General features: G+C 40.7%; 1 protein-coding gene across 1 annotated transcript in view; it reads right to left on the bottom strand.

Moving 5' to 3' along the window:
• Positions 1-20,019, bottom strand: part of DCAF1 (DDB1 and CUL4 associated factor 1) — a 75,097-nt gene that overhangs the window by 4,991 nt on the left and 50,087 nt on the right. The window contains exons 12-23 of the mRNA XM_082638635.1: positions 19,356-19,525; positions 16,467-16,591; positions 13,992-15,255; positions 13,208-13,406; positions 12,188-12,270; positions 11,553-11,637; positions 8,680-8,913; positions 7,950-8,043; positions 7,325-7,429; positions 7,031-7,104; positions 6,416-6,517; positions 304-556 (exon numbers count right to left, since the gene is read on the bottom strand). Coding sequence (XP_082494761.1) covers positions 304-556; positions 6,416-6,517; positions 7,031-7,104; positions 7,325-7,429; positions 7,950-8,043; positions 8,680-8,913; positions 11,553-11,637; positions 12,188-12,270; positions 13,208-13,406; positions 13,992-15,255; positions 16,467-16,591; positions 19,356-19,525 — 2,788 coding nt within the window. The remainder of the gene's footprint in view (positions 1-303; positions 557-6,415; positions 6,518-7,030; positions 7,105-7,324; positions 7,430-7,949; positions 8,044-8,679; positions 8,914-11,552; positions 11,638-12,187; positions 12,271-13,207; positions 13,407-13,991; positions 15,256-16,466; positions 16,592-19,355; positions 19,526-20,019) is intronic.

Below are 20,019 nucleotides of genomic sequence, written 5' to 3'. Positions count from 1 at the left end.
AAGCTGAGTAGCTGCAAAAGAGACCATTCAGCCCACAAAGCCAAAATTATTTACTGTCCAGCCTTTGTAGAAGTCTGCCAACCCCTGTTTTAAAGAGATAATAGCCATTTGGTTACAGAGTCGTCATGACAGGAGCACTGAGGGTGAGAGATGTGAAACTGCTTTTCCTCAAGGGCCCAGGTGGTGACTCTAGTTATGGGGCACAGAACCCTGGTGTGGCTTGCCCTCTGGGCTGGGCTGGCACAGGGAAGGGCCCTTTTCCTAGGTACCCAAGCTCAGCCTCGTGGTCAGCCCTAGACTTACTGTCCCCCAGGATGAGTTCCACTTCATCATCTGCATCAGAGTCTTCATCTTCTCCGTCCTCTCCCTCCTCTAGCAGGTTTGCTAGCTCCTCATCAGAGGGAGAATAGTCATTGTCCCCGTCCTCCCCTGCGTTCTCATTGTTGTCATCCTCCTCCAACTCCGCCTCCAGCAACTGGTCAGTGTCAAGCTCATCTAAATCATCAGTGTCGTCATCATCTTCATCATCATCTTCTTCCTCCTGTTCTTCCTCTTCCTGGTAAGAGAGCATGAGGTCCATTAGGACAAACACAGAGACCCAGCCCGTGTGGGCCACACGGGGAGTCTCTCTCCTCCTTCCCAAAGGACAGAGGAGGTAACAGTCAGTAGAGAGCATGGTAATCTAGGTTAGCACACACTTCATGGGCCAGCTTGACTCGTCAACGAAGGCCGAGATAGGCACATATATGTCCCCCAAGACACTCAAGCACTCCTCAGACAAGGACTACTGGTCACTCCACAAAGGCATTACTGGTCATGCAGCCCTTATCCAAGGAAATGGACAACACACTTCACAGAGGTCTCTGCCATCAACATTCTGTTTCTAACTAATAATAAACCCAAAAGGGCTCTTCTCTCTATCCTGTATCAACCAAACCAAATGAAATCACTTGAGGCACTGGAACTAAAGCTTCTACCTGGAATCTAAAAAGCAGTGCTTTAATAAAACAGGAAGAACACAGCTGCTGAGTCACCAGCTCCTACGCCCTTCAAATTCTTGTCCTTGATCTTATTTATAACCATGGATGTGGGTCAGCACCTCTGACAGTACTATCACAAGCATCCAATGATCTGAATGTCCAACAAAATAGACTTTTACCACTAAGAGATACTTGCATTTTCTGTTACAAGCCACACACACACCAAAAAAGTATGCTAGGGCTTCCCTGGTGGCGCAGTGGTTGAGAGTCTGCCTGCTGATGCAGGGGACACGGGTTCGTGCCCCGGTCCGGGAAGATCCCACATGCCGCGGAGCGGCTGGGCTCGTGAGCCATGGCTGCTGAGCCTGCGCGTCCAGAGCCTGTGCTCCGCAACAGGAGAGGCCACAACAATGAAAGGCCCGCGTACAGAAGAAAAAAAAAAAAAAAGTATGCTAGAGAAATTGTCCAGCCTTCCGTTCCCTCTAAACTGTTTCCCTTCTAGCAAGAGAGGACACAAAGACACCTCTTTGCTTTCCTAAGGACGACAGGTGTTCCCAAGTTAAAGTGACCAACATGCAGTCACTAATTCTGCTCAAACATCAACTGTCAAGACTGCCAGTAGCAAAAGGATTCTAATTCCTGCAATAATAAAATATAAAATTCATTTAACACACCAGCCTAATGAAAGTCAAGACAGAACAAGCCCTACATAAGCAGAAAAAATCTTTTAAAACATTTTAGAAGTGCTTTAAAAAAAAAAAAAGGAACTTCCCCAGTGGAACAGTGGTTAATCCACCCGCCAATGCAGGGGACACAGGTTCGATCCCTGGTCTGAGAAGATCCCACATACCATGGAGCAACTTGTGCGCCACAACTACTGAGCTTGCGAGCCACAACTACTGAAGCCCGCGTGCCTAGAGACCATGCTCCACAACAACAGAAGCCACCACAATGAGAAGCCTGCACACTGCAATGAAGAGTTAGCTCCCGTTCACCACAACTAGCAAAAGCCTTGGTGCAGCAACGAAGACCCAACACAGCCAAAAAAAAAAAAAAAAAAAGTGCTGCCACGTGCCAATCACTTAAAAACCAAACACTGCTTATCCAGCCACTAGTGTTCATCAGCTATAAAGTAAACTAGGCTCATATTCAGCAGGGTAGCTCTGCTTTATGAACTTTTGATAATTTTGGAACCACTATTTAGAGGCTTTTTGATTTGCTGTTTGACCCACTGATTTAGACTTTTCAACAATTTCTGGCAGCTACATGGGAAAAACTGGCCCCTTTAAATACCCAGTATTCCTAATGCCTGTATAAGTATGTGTCCACACCAGAGTTTGTGTGTGCACGTACCGCCATGATAACCTGAGACCACTGTTCCACAGCCTGGCCACACATGACCTCCACGTGGACAGCTACTAAGCATCTGCCCACTGGAAAGGAACTGAGAATGCCTGGAGACAGTAACGATAAACTGACACAGACAAGCTTCTGGCCCTACAAATACATCAGCTCATACAAAAACTGGGAAAGGAGAGAGGAGTCAAAATTCAGGGAAAGAATTCAAAGTATTTACCAGATTACAACTTTTGCCTCTTTTTTCCACACATGTTTTCAGGGATTTGACCAAAATTAGTTCTAATTAATAAAGTTCCCTCAGTTAAAAGCAAGCACATTAAAAAGAGTAACCAGGGCCCTGTGTTTCTTAAGCCTCTGTGGAATGAAATAATTACATGAAGATAATGTTATTTTTATTTTTGATTCTGAAGTTAATTTAGTACACAGTTATATATATATACACTGATCATTGTTTTCGGAGTATGGGATAGGAGAAAATGCCCAGGCTTTGGGATCCAACAAGCCTGGGTTAGAATCCTGGCTCTGCCAATTACGTGCTATATGAACTTGGGCAATTTACATAAATTTTCAATGTCTCAGGATAGAATAACTTTTAAAGGCCCATAGTTGAGTGAGTATGTAAAAGGCTAAACTGTTCAAACAGGCACCTGTTAGCCAGCAAATTTAAGGAAGATTGTTCATTTCTAAAAACATCAAAACTTAGCTGATCCAGGAGAACTAAGAAAAAGCTCCAAAGTCAAGAGCAATCCTAGAAAATAGGTCAACCAGGGTCTAAGGTTTGAACTACAGATACCATTCCAAATTCTTCCAGAAGCCTACTTTTACTTAATCTTGTAGCAGAAGAAATAATTTATATTTATTCATCCCAGAGGCCATGATGACATATGTGACCACAACAGGAGAAGGGAAATGAATAGGAAGGGGAGACCTACCTGAATCTCAAACACATCACTTCATCTATACTCTGGATTTAATGACCAGTGGTTTAACATGTATTTTGTTACACATGGATATGGCCATAAACTCACTTTCTAAATTTTAAATCTGAAACGTGGAGCATGAAACAGAACAGAGGCTCACAAGATCTATCCAAAGTGCTGTGGTAGAATCTAATTCTGTGGTTGAACCCAAAAGAGAGTCTAGGAAGCAATTTTAGGAGCATTCTTGCAGGTTTAAGTACCTGGTTAGTAACATGAGGCCCTCTCCTTCATATCTAGAGAATAAAAGCTTCCACTAATGAGTGGTCAAAAAAGTGGTCCAAAAAACCAAAAATTATTACTTAATGAAAAAAGCAAATCTTGCTAGAATCCCGATTCAACTCCAGCAACATTTAGATAATGTTTTGGATCCAGGAATATTGATTTTTAAAAAATTCTCTTAAGACCTCTCTTTTAGGGCTTAGAAACAGGAATTCAGGGCCAGGCTGTTTTAAACTACTAATAAATTCTCCTACAGAAAAAATTCTAAAACTCTTCCCTTCTTGGTTCCATCTTAAGTCAATTTCATGGTTACCCAAAGGCCCAAACCCCTGCAGATAAATCAACCCACTCCTCTCCTGTACAGAGAACAGGTCAACTGGCATAAGCTCCCTCAGCTGCCCTCTGGTCCCCTCACCACATCTAAACCTGACTTCAACCATAGTCTGAGGAAGAAGAAAGCCCTCCACTTCCGCTCTGGACCTCAGTCCACCCCCGGTCCTTATTACCACGCTGCACCTTCCTCATGCTCACTCCACTCACAACCAACCTCACACTTGGCTCCACTAGCTTTCTTACCTTCTCTGAAGAGAGTCAGCTTCCCCAAACCTAACAACTTCTCAATCTACACAGGCTTTAAACTCCTTCCATCTATAGACTTGAAAAATGGTAACCTGAACCCTACTCCTGGCCTCCAAGTCCTCAGCCACCACTTGCTCACTCATCCACTCACTCTGTCTTCTATTCCTCTAACACGTGACAGGTCCGGCTTCTGCCCACAGCACTCCACAGTGTAGCAGGTAACGGTATGTGCTCTGGAGCCAGGCTGCCTCACAGGATCCAAACTCTGCTGACACTATGTTTACTTAGCCTCACAGGGTTGTTGATAGGATTTAATGGGGGAAAAAATGTGTATGCATGTATATATATAATCTCTTTGGAAAGCGCCTGGCATACACTAAGTGGTCAGTTAGTCTGTTGCTCCTATTATAATAACTGGAAGCTTCCTAAAGGAATATGAAGGCCTGAATGGCTAACCACGGGGCTTCTCTACAATGACTGACACTAACCAATCATGGCTTCCACACTGGGCTGCTGATCTTTACCTGATCCCTTCCAGATCTCCTAGGCATAAAGGTTCCTACAACTTAAAATTTATTTCTGCCTTTACATTTCCTCTCATTCATAAATCCTGAACTCACATTAGATAACTCTACCCATCTGTACCACAGAAACTTCTAAAACTGAACTCAAAGCACCCCCTAAACCTAGCACCTTTCCCACACTTCTCCCAGTTACCAGATGAAATCTCAAACATCTTTCACTTCTCCCACTTTCACGGCTTCACACCCAGTTAATTAATGTCACTCACAGATCTGGGGTGCCCAGCACTCCCTCTCATTCCACTCACCTACTGCATTCTCCCTCCTCCAGTCTCTCCAACTCTCTATGGTCTTATCCCTTCCCAGATCAAAAAACCCAGGCACTCCATAATGCTGCCCACATTACAGAATTACAACAGAAGCAATGATTACTAAACAACCATTTAATGCCAACTTCTCTAAATCTTAATTTCTTGTTAAATGAGAGGATTTAATTACATCAGTGGTTCCTACTCAGGTATGGCCATCAGAATGTGTATTTTGGAGCACTGGGAAAGTTCTCCAAGATACACATGCCTAAACCCCACCCAGGTCCAGGCTGACAGAACCAATCTTTACAAATTAAGCTCCAACAGGAGGATTTTAGAAAGATGCCCCAGGAACTGTGGAGTGCACCGTAACGAAGAACCACTGTACAAGATGACCTCTGGTTCTAAAGTTCTACTCTCCTGTAATAATGTACTCTATCCAAAGACTCCCAATGACAGAACCAAAAAGGTGAATACAGGAACCCCTTGTTTTATTGCAGTTACACTTTGCAGATACTGCAGGGGTTTTTTTGTTTTTGTTTTTGTTTTACAAACTGAAGGTTTGAAGCAGCCCTGCATCGAGCAAATCTAACTGATCTCTTAGAAAAAAACCCAAACCTCTCGTCATACTTTAAAAACAGTTAATCTAAAAGCTAGTATAGGGCTTCCCTGGTGGCGCAGTGGTTGAGAGTCCGCCTGCCGATACCGGGGACGCGGGTTCGTGCCCCGGTCCGGGAAGATCCCACATGCCGCGGAGCGGCTGGGCCCGTGAGCCATGGCCGCTGAGCCTGCGCGTCTGGAGCCTGTGCTCCGCAACGGGAGAGGCCACAACAGAGAGGCCCGCGTACCACAAAAAAAAAAAAAAAAAAAAAAAAAATCCCAAAGGAAAAGCTAAGATTCTGAGACATGATACCATCTACCCACATTTTATAAATGTTTAATTTCACAAAAGCATCAATATCTTCTCTTTCCCTGTAAGCTCCATTCTATACTCTGAAAATAGGCTATGCCAGAAAACTGAGAAAATGCAAACCAGAGCTTTATAGAGGTTAAGCCATTTCTATGATCCAGCTCAGCAGAGTGACTTTTTGGTTTTGTACTGACATTGAGAAAATGGGGGCCTGCTTATCCTGAAGCCAGACAGGGCACTAGTTCTGAGGGTGAGTACAAGGAAATCTCTAAAACAAAATCAGAGATTGCTGACCTGCAAATTAATCTATAAATGGAATTCACAGGACTACCAGATACTGCTTAAAGTCTTATAATAATAAAAATCTGCTTTCTTCTGATGAGTTTCAGTGATTAAGGACACATGACAGGCCTTCAGAATATGCTAACAGGTAGCAAACACCCCTATAGCAAAAATCTTAAAAAAAAAAAAAAAAAGAAAAACCCTATAACTAAAAGCAGAAATGCATAATTTCTAATAAAGCATTATTCGGCAGAAAGAAATGTCAAAGACCACTAACCTGGTCCTCCTCTTCATCCTCATCCTCTGCCAGACGCTGCCTGCCTACTTCATATAGCCTGCACACCGTGTCCATGTTCAGAGAATCCATGCTACCTTGGTTCTGAAATAGAACACCCAGTCCACAAGAAGTTAGTTTTTAGAAGGCCCATATCCGCACCTCAGCTATGACTGGCACTCACACACCTTGACCCTGTAACTATCAAAGCTTCCAATACCCAGAATTCTTGAACTGATTCTGAAAATGTTATGCCTAGGACACAGAGAGGGAAAGAAAAACAGGATGAGAAGGCCTGGACAGCAAAGGAGAGACCACCATCCCTGGGAACAACACTGTTCCAAGGATGCTCTAGAGAGAGATTGACTCCTCTAAAAAAGAGATGACAGTGTGAGTCCAGGATAATAGGAGATGGGACACTCCACAATGCTCTATATCAGGATTTTCCTACTTCTCTTATACTGTGTATCTCCCCATCAGATGAGTAGATTATCCTTAACTATCACCAGAAATGCATCATCTTTAGAACACATAACAGACAAAAATGTCTGGAGTATAAGTTGAAAATGATCTTAAATATCAGAATAAAACAGTAGGATTTCTTCTTGCTCCCTTTACCTCGATGACAGCAAGATAGCAGTCTTTGGTGTCTGTACATAGGTCAAAAATGTTCCGTTTCACATCAATGGTCGCTGGAAAACAGAATGTGACAAGACTCAGGACTAGACTACTACTGTGATCTTAAAACCAGCCCTTCTGTTAAAGGAATTCAAGGTGACTGTTCATAAATATTTCCCTAACTCCTCTGCTTTTCAAAAACAGAAAAATTATAATTCTCTCAGAAAATGAAGGATCTTAAATAAGGAACACCAAAATGAGGCAAAATCATCAATACCTGAGCTTCACACTTACCTATAGGTTTGTAATCAGTTGCATTAAATGTTCGGAAGGATGATCCAAAAGGGCTTTTCATCCTCTCTTCCATTAAGTCATCTTCATCATCTGCCTGCAACATAGCTAGTTGTGACAGAAAGGGGAAATAGGAAAGGGAAGCAAAATACTATTAGAATCAGAAACATCCCCTATTCACAACTGCAGAAAATATTAATGGACAATCAGGACTTCAGAGAGTTTCCCTGTAGTAAATACGTCTCAAAGCATCCTCCTTGCATATCCAAACAATATCCTCAACCTCTAGCTTCCAACAACTGTTACAGCTGAAAGCGTACAAAAATCACAAGACAAAAAAGGTTTTTCTTTAAGTTCATAATGATATGCATGGTAAATTACCCATGAAATTTCTTTCTATACAAGACTTACTTGTTATCTTCAAAGCCAGTGGCCCTCCACTCTAAATCGACATTATTATCATCAACAAATTTTGTCACCATTTGTACTATTATTTTATCTTTTATGTTACAACTTTGAAATGTTTTTCAATTCACATTTGACAGATATTTCTAAATAGGAAGTATCAAATTAAGTGAGTGGGGAGAGGAGGGAGAAAGAGAATAATGAAAAGTGAAAAGTTTATTACCTCCATACATCACTGTCCCCGTGTGGTTGAACACCACTCGACACTGATCTAGAGCAGGAACTGTGTGTAAAAGATGGAAAGTACGAAGGTCCCACTAGGAGGGGAAAGGTCAAGGAAAACTATTTTCCCCAAAACTTTTTATTTAACCTCATGAGGGAAATTCTGAAATACCACTTTCTTTTCCCCTCCTTCTAGGTATTAATGCTTTAAAAGTCAACAAGATCAAGATAAAGCAAAAGCATATAGAATGCATATTACTGAATAATGACCCTGAAAATCTCCTGTGATATCCTCATATACATAAAAGCTAAATGAGCTCCCTCTCTCCCAATAGTAGCACTTCTTTTTACTCTTACGTGTCATTTCTATAGAGCAAAAGTAAAATCCTTCTGAAGACAGATAAAAGTCAATCTGACACCTGGGGAAGTGGGAGGGAGTAATCTGGTCACTTCCCAATACAAAGAAAACATGCTAGTAAAAGTCATCGATAATTACCAATTGTTATTATATATAACAAGATATATATATATATATATATATATATATATATATATATAAAATATATATAACAAGAATCCACTAGAGATTCAATAATACTTCAAACCAAAGGAAAAAAACCAGGTTATTTACCTGTGTGGATACTTCGACCAGGTATTGGTAGAAAGATAAATAATTTCTGCATTACAAACTAGGTAACAAATGGCAATTAAGACATGGGCATAAAGGATACAATCTCGGTATTAATGATGACCTCCAGCCCATTCGGATGGAAAACGCCACTGATGTTCATGTTGAACTTGTCAAACTTGTGGATGGCCTGTGCAGAGCGGACATCCCAGAGGACGCCATCATTTAAGACAAGATCATCTGTAGGATTAAAGGTGGCACAGTTCCTCTTGTAGTTGTTAGCAAGATCTGGGTTAAACAGAGTCAACAGCTTGTTGCCAGTCTGAATATCATAAATCTTTAGAGAAGAAGGGGTGGGAAGAGAAAAATCAGACCAATCCATCCACTGACAAATTCAAACAGAAGCTGCGTAAAATCTCTCTCTCATGCTTTCCAAAGCCCACCAAAATTATAAAAGGCCTAACATTGAAAATAACTGGAAAATAGTAAGACCACACCCATACAAGCAAAGTTTATGTACTTTGGTTCCCATTCAAGGTTTGAAAAGTCTCTTTGCCACAAGTAAGAAAACAAGAAGTGAGACTGCAATAGGGATAAGAAAACCCTCTTCTTCCCCATCTCACTTTCAAGAAACAGAAAATGTTTCTAAGACTGAAACTGAGAAACTCTCCATGTGGACTAACCAACATTACTCATAGAATACTCTTACAGGTTACTTTTTGGAGAAAGGCGTCAACGAAATGCCCTTTTCTCCTTAAAATCTCCCAATATACTATCCAAAGTCTACAATGTGCAACCCATGCAGAGACCAGATCAGCTTACAGACATGCTGTAATATATCCAATCTTTTTTAAAAAACTCTCCTTTAATAGAGGAACAAATAGGGAGACACCACAAGGAAACAAACAAATCCAGATCGTGGGACAAGACAACTAGCCTGATCTCTTCAAAAGTCAATGTCATGAAAACTGGAGAAATGGTTCTTGGCTTTAAAACATTAGTGAGACATAACAACCAAATGCAATATGTGAATCTTGGCTGGATCCTGGTTCAAAAGAAAAAACATTTGAAACCAAACACATCAGGAACAATCGGGAAAACTGAGTATGGGATGGATATTAGATGATATTTGGGAATTACTATAAATTTTCTTATATTTGATAACAGAGTGTGATTATGTAATAAAATGTCACTATTGCTAGGATATACATGTTATAAGAGTTAGGGATAAAATGTTTGCAACTTACTTTCTATAATTCAGAAAAACACACATATTTACACAGAAAGAAACTATGGCAAAATATTAAACTGATGAATCTAGGTGGTAGTTATGTGTACTACCATTTCAACTCTTCTATATATTTTAACATTTTCAAATTAAGTTTCAGAGAAACCCTCTCTTCACCACTCCATATCCCCCACCTCAAGCTACTATCCCCTCTTCTCTTTATTTTTCAGCAAAATACTTCAAAAGACTTGTCTATACACAGTGTCTCCACTTCTCTCCTGTTCTCTCGTGACCCCACTCTAATCAGATTTTTCATCCCAGTGCACAGAACTAGCTCCTGACATGGTTAACACTGACCTCCACATGGTTAGTCAAAGGTCACGTCTCAATTCTCATCCTTTTTTTTTTTTTGGCCGCGCCACACAGCTTACAGAATCTTAGTTCCCCGACCAGTGATTGAACCCCAGCCCTCAGCAGTGAAAGCCCAGAGTCCTAACCAATGAAGCGCCAGGGAATTCCCTCAATTCTCATCTTATGCAACCTATCAGCAGTTTCTGACCCAGGAGATCAATCCTTCCTCAAAAGTGTCTTTCCTTGCCTTCTAGAGAACATCTTTTTCCTGAGGTCTCCTGCTACCTAACTGGCCACACTCTTTGTTCTCCTTCCCAAGTTCCTTCTCACACGGGCAACTTCTGAATACTAGCACATGCCAGGACTCTGTCCTCACACCTCTCTTCTCTAGCCTCCTTAATGATCTCATCCAAGTTCACAGTTCATACTATCGACAAGTGAACAACTCCCAAATTTATATCTCCCACCCCAGACTCTTCTCCTGAACCCCCAATTTGTATATTCAACTGCCCATTCCCTATTTGAGTGTCTAAGAGAATCACAAACTCCATGTATCCAAAACCCCAGGGCCCAGCTGCATCATTTCTCATTGCCTCCACCACGCCCACCTAGGCACAGCCCCACTGCAGCTCTCACATATTAGCTGGCACAACACCCTCCTAACTAGAAAGCCTCCTCTTGCTTCTCTCACAGAAACCAGACTCACACTTTAGGAATTTTACATCCAGTCATGTGCTTTCTTGCCACCCTCCAGTGTCTTCTTCATCTCACTCAGAGGAAAAGCCAAAGGTCTTAAACAACACATTGCAAGAGGCTACACGCTATGCCCCACTACTGACCTCAGCTCTTACCCCGCCTTCTTCCTCCCATCTCCCAAGTAAGGGCTTTTCCCTTGCCATTCCCCGTCTTAGATCACTTTTCCTCAGACATCTGCATGATGCCCACACTCCCTTCAAGACGCTGCTTAATCAGTGACACTGATTTCCTAGATAAAAAGGAAGTCCCCCACACCACCACCAAGCACTTCCTACCTCTTACCCTGTTTTCTGTTCCTTGGCAGCACTTACCACCTGACATACTATATATTTGCTTCTTTATTCATTGTCTCCCCAGTGAGGCTCCATAAAGGCAGGGACTTTATTTCATCTAAAACTTAGTGTTTGAAAATATCTGCTCTGCTAATGAAATCGTTCTCAAATTGTCAGATTAAGTTCTTTTCACATTTTTCCCATATAGCTCAGAATTACTTCATTACACTTACAGATTCTATCTGGAAAGAATATCACTGAGTAATTTCTCGTCACCCACAGGACTTAAGTCCTCACACTTAGTCCAGAAGATTTCAGTATAAACAAATAGACAAATCACTTGAAAGAAGTGGATTCTTAAGTACTTACATGGGCAATGTCTCCTTTTGTGCCTATGACCCGATCCTGAGAGTGCTTACTGAACTCAACATAGTGATCTTCTGTGAAGGAATGCCTATGAACACAAAACAGAAGTACTGATGTAACTGACCTTTGGGACATAATTATTCAACTGACTGAAAATAAGGTGATCCTCAGCCTCTTGCCTGACTATACTCACCTAAAGATTCTCAGCTCCCAAAGAGGAAAAAATTGTACACATAAGATTAAAAAGAAAATTCCCTCCACCAGTTTGTCCAAGCAGATCCAAAATAATTAATGGAAACTACCTGGTTGAAGAAATGGCTAACAGGGTACACGTGCCTTTGAAATATGCTCCAGCAAAGATAGCAATGTATGCATGTGAACGTGAGAAAATACGTAGATGTGCCATTTTGGATTAGTGAAGGGTCTGCTGTGTGATGGGAATGTACATACCTGGTAAGAAAACCCAGGGATTAAGAAAAATAAAATCTTATTAAACATGTACCACAGATGAGGAAGAGAGAAGTCAGCAATATAACTTATAGCATTCCTCTTTTTCCCAAAAGCCTTTAAGTCAAAGAATCAGATGAAGGGGATAAATTGTAAAACAGAGAGACTAGGTTATAAAAGTAGATACATACTTCATATCAAATACTGATTTCATTCCCCAAAGTGCAGACAGAGGCTGGCTCCAAGTAGCAGATGTCAGCAGCAAGGACCCGTCCTAAAAGAAGATGGGAGGCCCAAGGTGGGTAATCATGTGTTTATATAAATGCCATCTTCCATTAGCATTCTAAAATATAAAATATATTGTTGGATTATAAAGAAAACAGAAAAACTTTTAGGAACCAAGAAATGGTCAGAAGCTGCTAGGACTTAAGTAACATGTACCTCCTATGTCCTAAAAAATAACTAAATTTAAGAGAATATTAAACCCTCCTAAAATATAATAGTTCCAAGGCAGGGGGTGGGGGGATGCGACACTTGCGAAGATGTCAAAGATGGTTCCTCCTTTCTTAATATTTGGCCATATTTCTCCATCTCTCTCATCTGAAATATCAGTCAACTGGAAACAGTTGTTAAGACTTCTTAGCTAAGGATTTTTAAAGGTTTTTCAAAGAGAAAGCCCAATAAAAGGTCAACCTCCTTTACTTTAAAATCAGAAAATTATTCTTGTCATCTTAAGTCTTGACTTTTAGAAACAGCAAAGGCATCAATTTCATCCATAGAATAGTGTTAATGAACTGTGAACTACCACTGGAATCATATGCTTGTTTTCCTAAAAATTCACAGTACTTTGAGATTTCCTTCCAACACAAAAAGAAAACTTTAGTGGTCATAGTTGATAATCTCCATTTCCAAATGAAGCAAATTAAAAATCTATCTATGTTCAGGTCTTAGAACAAGGGTTGGCAAACAGGGCCAGATAGTAAATACTTTAGGTTTATGCAGGCCATATGGTCTGTGTTGCATGCAACTACAGTACTCAACTCTGTCGTGGTAGCGTAAAAGTAGCCATGACAATACATAAACGTACAAGCTTGGCTGTGTTCCAATAAAACTTTATGCACAAATACAGGAAACCAGTCAGACCACAAGCCCACAGTTCACCAACCTATCCTAGAAGAATGCTTGAGAATAACCTAGGAAGGGACCTTTACCCTGGAAGGTTCAAGGTGTGTGATAGCTGAGTTGTGACAGTTATAGCTGGCCTCCTCCTGTCCACTAAACACATTATAGAGCTTCAATTGCCCAGTGCAGGTGCCAAGCATCAGGAACCGCTCTCGTGCTGAGAATGCACAACAGGTGAAGCCACTCTCATCCTCATTGGCTTCCCGGAACACTGAAATAGGACGGAACCTAAGCAAACAAAAGAGAATCAGAGACAGAGAACAGGCAAGGACTCAGAAAAAGAAAACTCTGTTAGAAGGACAGAAGGAAAAACAAAGCATTTATGTTTCAAATGGGTTCTTCCAAAATATCAGTGACCTTCAGTGGTTCATCTTCATTTTAAAAGAGAGAAAATGACCTTCACTTAAAAATTTTAACAATAACAAGAATTCCCATGTGTAAAACCTGGGATACCATGACCTTCACTTAAGATTTTTAAGGAATGAGAAGAGGAGACAACTTGGACCAGCACAAAAACAAACTTGAGAGCCTAGTTAGGGACAGAGTGTTGCTTGGGTTCTAGAAAACATACTAGTTATAGTAAGAACACAGAGGACCTTGTCAATATATTGCCAATAATCACATGAGGAACCCATGGTTGACAGAAGGGGGTATAGTCACATTGCTCATGTATTCACACAGAGATAATTCCTGGTATTTCAGGTCAACAGATGGTTTTCTGGACTAATTACTTTATGCTGATATTGCCCACATACTTTGACTTAAATAGAAAAATCATTCCAATTCCCAGGAAGTGAGGTAACCTCTCCTTACCTGCTAAAGATAAGGTGCCTATCAAAGCACCCGCCATCCACCCCTCCATACTTTGGAAATGATGCCCTGCGGTTTAGCCTTGAGGTAAAGTTTATTGGCGCTTGCCGCCTCTGTTTTGGCTCAGGACATTGGTGAGGAGTAAAGAGAGAGAAAGGTGGGCAGGTGGCAACTGGGTTCTTGCAGCGAGCATGCTGCTCTCTAAGATATTCTGTGATGATACTGTCCAGCGTAGGTGGGGAAGGAAGATGTCTGTCCAACTGCTTTTTTATGGCTGGGCTTTGGCTGTAGGCGCCATGGTCCGACTTCTGCCGCAACACTCTGATTTTCCTGCCATTGCAGGGTGATGGCCTCTCTCTGATAAAACTGATCCTACCAATCAAAGGGGAGTTGCCTGCATAAGATGGGCCAGGCAGAGCTAGTGAACCCTGGGAGGCCCGTGGCTGAGGATGAGCAGTGGGGGCAGAAGGGGCAGAGGCACCCACAGCAGCATGGCTGCCCAGTCGAGTTGCAATGCCATTGGCGATGCGAGGGGTACGGGGAAGAGAAACAGGAGAAGCAGCAGCAGTGACTGGGGTGAAGGCAGAAGAATGGGAGGCAGCAGTCATGGGCAGGTCAGCCTCTTTAGTCAGCACAGTTGCCGTCTCCCCAAGCCCTTTAGAAATGAGATGGTTTCGTATCAGCAGAAGCAGCTCTTTCTCAGGAAAGGAGATCCTTGACTGGGCAACAACATCTGCTTTCTGCAGTCGTGCCAGGGACACATCAGTGCCAATGAGAAGTGGCTTTCCTGACACCCGTTCAATGAGCTCAGCAGCATACTTGCAGAACTTGACATGGTCACTGCGTTTGTCCTGCAGCACAGGCTCTTTCATCAGTTGCTGGATTTGACAGCTGCTGAAAAGGGGCAGTTTGCTGATGATCTGCCGGACAGTGCTACTGCGAGACAGGCCCACCAGGGCCTTGCAGGCCAGGGCCCGGATCTGGTCTGCATCTGTGATGGGCATCTTGATGGAGAGTAAGGACAGAAGCACCTTGATGCCATTGTTCGACTGGACCACATTCCACATCTTGGCCAGAGTGTGCTCACTGCTTTTGGGAGTCTGAGGCAGCTTTCTCCGAGGAGTTCCAGAGATAAATTTGCCAATACTAGAAATTCTGTTATCCGGGCCACACACACAATTGATGATAATCTGAAGTGCTGACTTCTGAATTTCAGCATCATGAATAAAGAACTCACCCTCAGCCACTCCCAAAATAATGCTGATACCTATTGGGGAAAAAAATAAACATTTTATATTATTCCTCATAAAACTAATGACCAACTTCAACAGTCATTCCAGAGTCAGAATTTAGAGTTCTATTCATTTTGTTCCACTTAAAAGAAAACTACACTTAAAAAAAAAAAAGTATAAGGAGGGCCTCCCTGGTGGCGCAGTGGTTGAGAATCTGCCTGCCAATGCAGGGGACACGGGTTCGAGCCCTGGTCTGGGAAGATCCCACATGCCACGGAGCAACTAGGCCCGTGAGCCACAATACTGAGCCTGCGCATCTGGAGCCTGTGCTCCGCAACAAGAGAGGCCACGATAGTGAGAGGCCCGTGCACAACGATGAAGAGCGGCCCCCGCTTGCCGCAACTAGAGAAAGCCCTCGCACAGAAACGAAGACCCAACGCAGCCAAAAATAAATTAAAAAAAAAAAAGTATAAGGAATAGTTTGTATAAAATGCAATCAGTTCTACTACAATGCATCTTTATGACATAATACCTTGTATGTTAAATAGGGGAATGACGTCAGTATTATGTGGAAGTCACCCAGGGTCATGTACAAACTTTCCTGGGTAAGTAGAGCAAAAATAGTGGGAATAAATAAAAACCTTCAGCAGGAAAAGAAAAAGCCCTCAGCCTGGCTGCTATAGTGGCAGCAAGTTAAAAACAAGTGGCTATGCCTTGGGCTTTCTCCCCAGAGTGGTACACCCTAGGGCCCACAGCCAGTCACACAACTTGCCATGCTCACCTTAGCAGCAGCCCTCATCAGCCCTGCTCTTAATAAAGGGTATTTTCAAACAAAGGGTATTTTCCTTTTGTTTTTGTGTATAATAGCTTCTATCCATTCTGCACTGCTTGCCAATTACTAATTTTGTTAGGGCTCAGATTACAAAGTTGCTTAAGTTTTTTACTGTCTGCCTCAATCTATTTTTCTCAAAAATTCTATTTTTAGCACAACACTCTGCAGAGTACAAGGTTTTCAGGAATGCACATGTACAATTATAGTGGAAATGCCTATACCACCCAGAAAACCTGAATTCACTATCATGACTCCCTTATATGAAACTGATGGCATGACTTATAAGACTTACAAGGTACCCTCCTCTACTACCTTCTGTTCTAATACTGTAAAATTAGGTCAGGTAAGTAACAACCAGAATGGAAAAGGAAAACAAAGACCACGTAATAACAAAAATGGCAAGGTACAACCTACCTACAGTGGAGACAGTGGAGCCAGCCTCATCCAGCACATCCACTGATTCTGCCAACTGGAGCTGAATTTTTGGCACAACAGTGAGAATAGCCAAGACATCCAAAGCAAAGCGCACAGTGTCATTCCTGGACAGGAAGAAGAATTAGTCAAAGGGAAACTAGGATACAGCCACAAGAAACAACAACAGCTAAAAGAGAGAGACAATGGATCAGAACTACTACTGATGTAGTAGGGACTATGGCTCTGTCCCTAGCCATGGCATCAGGAGAGGGCCTGTAAGTCATCAAAACTTTAATTTCAAAAAACACAGGGATGGAATTTTCACCTATCAGACTGCTAAGATTAAAAACAAGGGATAATCCCCAATGCTGATGAAGATGTACAGAGACAAATGCTCTCAAACTTTTGGTGGGAGTAGAAATAAGGATACTCTTTTCAGAAAATAATTTGGAAATATGAAACAAAGTTCTTAAAACGTTCATAACCTTTGGCCCAGGAATTTCACCTCTAGGAATCTGTCCTAAGGAAATAACCAGAAGTATTCAATACAAACAAGTATTTATGTATTAAGATGTCCATTAACACATCATGGACAGCAAAAGAATTAAGAAAACTTACACAGACAAAAGGAATATATGTGTTAAATTATGGTACACTCGTATGATGAACTACTTTGCAGCTACTGACAATTATTTTCAAAGAACTCTAAAGGACAAATGGAAAAGGCTCAAAATACAACATTAATGAAATAGAAAACTAAGATATAAAATTTTAAATCTGACAATACCAAGTATTGGCAAGAAGGTATAAAAATGAAAACTCCCATAGACTGCAGTGGAAGAAAACAGTATGAGCATTTTCCAAGCAACTTGGCAACACCCACTATAGATGAAATGAAGACACACTACAACCCAGGTTATACACATCATATCCTCAAGAGAGACTCCAAAAAGAGGTTTGTTGTACCATTCATTTAACAGGAAAAAAAGAAACAAAAGACATTAAATGTTCATCAATAGGAGAATAAACTACAGTACAGAAATACAGGAGTTCAAATAAATATCAACACATAAATCTCAAACACGTTAAGGGTGGCTATATACCTGAAACTTATATTAAAAGAGTAAATAAATAAGGGTGAGAAAAGCAAGCTGCAAAAGACGTATACAGGATAATACTTTATATAACTTTAAAACATACAAAAGAATAATATATTATTGTTTACACATCCACACATATGTATAGCATAAAAAAATAAATGGAGAGAATGCACACCAAGTTCAGAAGACTGGTCACTCTCAGGAGGCAGAAAATGGAAAGGAACTGAAAAAGAAGCAAATACAGCAACATGCCAACCCTGGGTATGGAGTAGTTGTTATATTATTCTCTGTATCTTTATGTATTTTGAGATATTTCATCTAAAAGATGAGTTTGATTAAATACTATAATCTCAATTATGTATATTTACATACATTATGGAAAAAAGACTAAAGAAATTAACAGTGGCTAAGAATAATTTTCATTTCTAAGGTTTTATATATTCTAAGCAAAAACAAGTATTTAATTTTATTTTTAAAGTTAAGCTTTTAAAGGACATATTTATATTTTCTTATGTAATCAAATATGAATTTACCACTCAAAAAATGTATTTATAACCTTCCTCATTATCTTCTGAGTTTCCATCATCTTTAAAGCAATGTTCTCCAAGTAAATATAATAACCTACTTTAATACTCTAAAACAGTGGTTCTTGAAGTGTGGTTAGGGGACCCTAGGAGTCTCTGAGCCTCTTTCAAAAGGTGCTGAGATATAAGAACTATTTTTATAATAACACTAAGATGTTATTTTCCTTCCTCACTCTCATTCTCTCAAGAGTGTATAGTAGAGCTTTCCAGAGGCTTGTCATGTGTGATGTCACAAAAGACTGAATATAGAAGCAGATGTGAGGGATTAAACCAGACATTTTAAAAACTTGCTGAAATTACCTGGTTTTATTTTGGAAACTTTTCATAAAAAATGCTAATAAGCAATAGGTTCAGATTATTTTTAAATAAATAAATATTTTTATATTTTCTCAGTTTTAATTTCCAATATGTTAAATATCAATAGATGTAAAAACAAAAGCTTTTGGGGGGTTCTAATAGTTTTTAATACAGTAAAGGGATCTTGAGACCAAAAAGTTTGAAAATGGCCACTCCAAAGGTATTCCTCTAGATTTAATTATCCTGGGATTTAGCAAACAAGCTATATGCACCCTAAATAAGCACCTCTTGTCTTTATGGCAGTGGGTGGATAGGGAAAGGAGGTCAAGAACCACTGTTTATAAATTTTGTTACTATCTTCCCTTCAGACTCCATCTTTTCCAAAATATAGTTTTAATTCTTTTTACATCATCCTCAAATAGAACCTACCCAACCTCCTGGTTCCATTACTTGTTTTTCCCTGAGCCTTGTCCCGCTTTGCTCTGTTTTCAACTGAATGGTGAAAATCATAACAAGAGCAAAAAATAGTTTTATGTGAAAGTAAGATAAATGTTATATATGGTTGTCAAGCAATAGAGAGATATTTAAAGTCTAAGTACCAAAGAATACTGGACTCCAGTGTCCAGACAGGACTTCAACCCCACCTCTGCAGCTGTAGCCATGTAGATTATGTAACTTCTCTAAGAGTACAGATAATTATCCTTGTCTATTTTGCAGTATTTATAATCACCATGACCAAGCACTCTATAAATTTAAAATGATATTATCATGCTTAATTATCATGCTTAGTTTCTCAGATTCAAGTCCAAAATTTCAATTCAATTCAACAAATGTTTGTTAAGCATAGACTATTGTGAAAACCAACATTAACTTTAGCAAAAAGCAGACTCTTAACTTCATGGTCCCACCTTGCATAATAGGTCTTCCAATTACAAGCAATAGAAATAAGCTGCAACAAGAGTTGGACACAAGAAAGTTTGAGGAAGACTTCAGCTGGCTCCCAATATAGCTGTGCTGGGCCATATTCTATCAAAAACTCCATCATTTCCACAATCTGTTCATGAGTATATGAACATGCCTAAAAGGAGAGATACATATTATTATTTTTTTTAATTAATTAATTTATTTTTGGCTGCATTGGGTCTTTGTTGCTGCGTGAGGGCTTTCTCTAGTTGCAGTGAGTGGGGGCTACTCTTCGTTGCGGTGCGCAGGTTTCTCATTGCGATGGCTTCTCTTGTTGCGGAGCATGGGCTCTAGGCTCGTGTGCTCAGTAGTTGTGACTTGCAGCCTCAGTAGTTGTGGCACACGGGCTTAGCTGCTCTGCAGCATGTGGGATCTTCCTGGACCAGGGCTCGAACCCGTGTCCCCTGCATTGGCAGGCAGCTTCTTAACCACTGCACCACCAGGGAAGCCCAGAGATACATATTATTAAAGAACTCAATCTGCCTGCTATCTTCTCCAGCACAGCTCAGTGGTCAACAGATTTTAATAATAAAGCTAAGTAATAATAGCTTTCAAATCCCACACTTCTTGAGTCCACAGCCCACATGTGAAACAATATATATAAATGAT

Source organism: Mesoplodon mirus (assembly GCF_964341445.2).
Source record: "Mesoplodon mirus genome assembly, chromosome: 12".
NCBI lineage: Eukaryota > Metazoa > Chordata > Mammalia > Artiodactyla > Ziphiidae > Mesoplodon > Mesoplodon mirus.
This window is presented reverse-complemented; position numbering and strand designations above follow the sequence as displayed.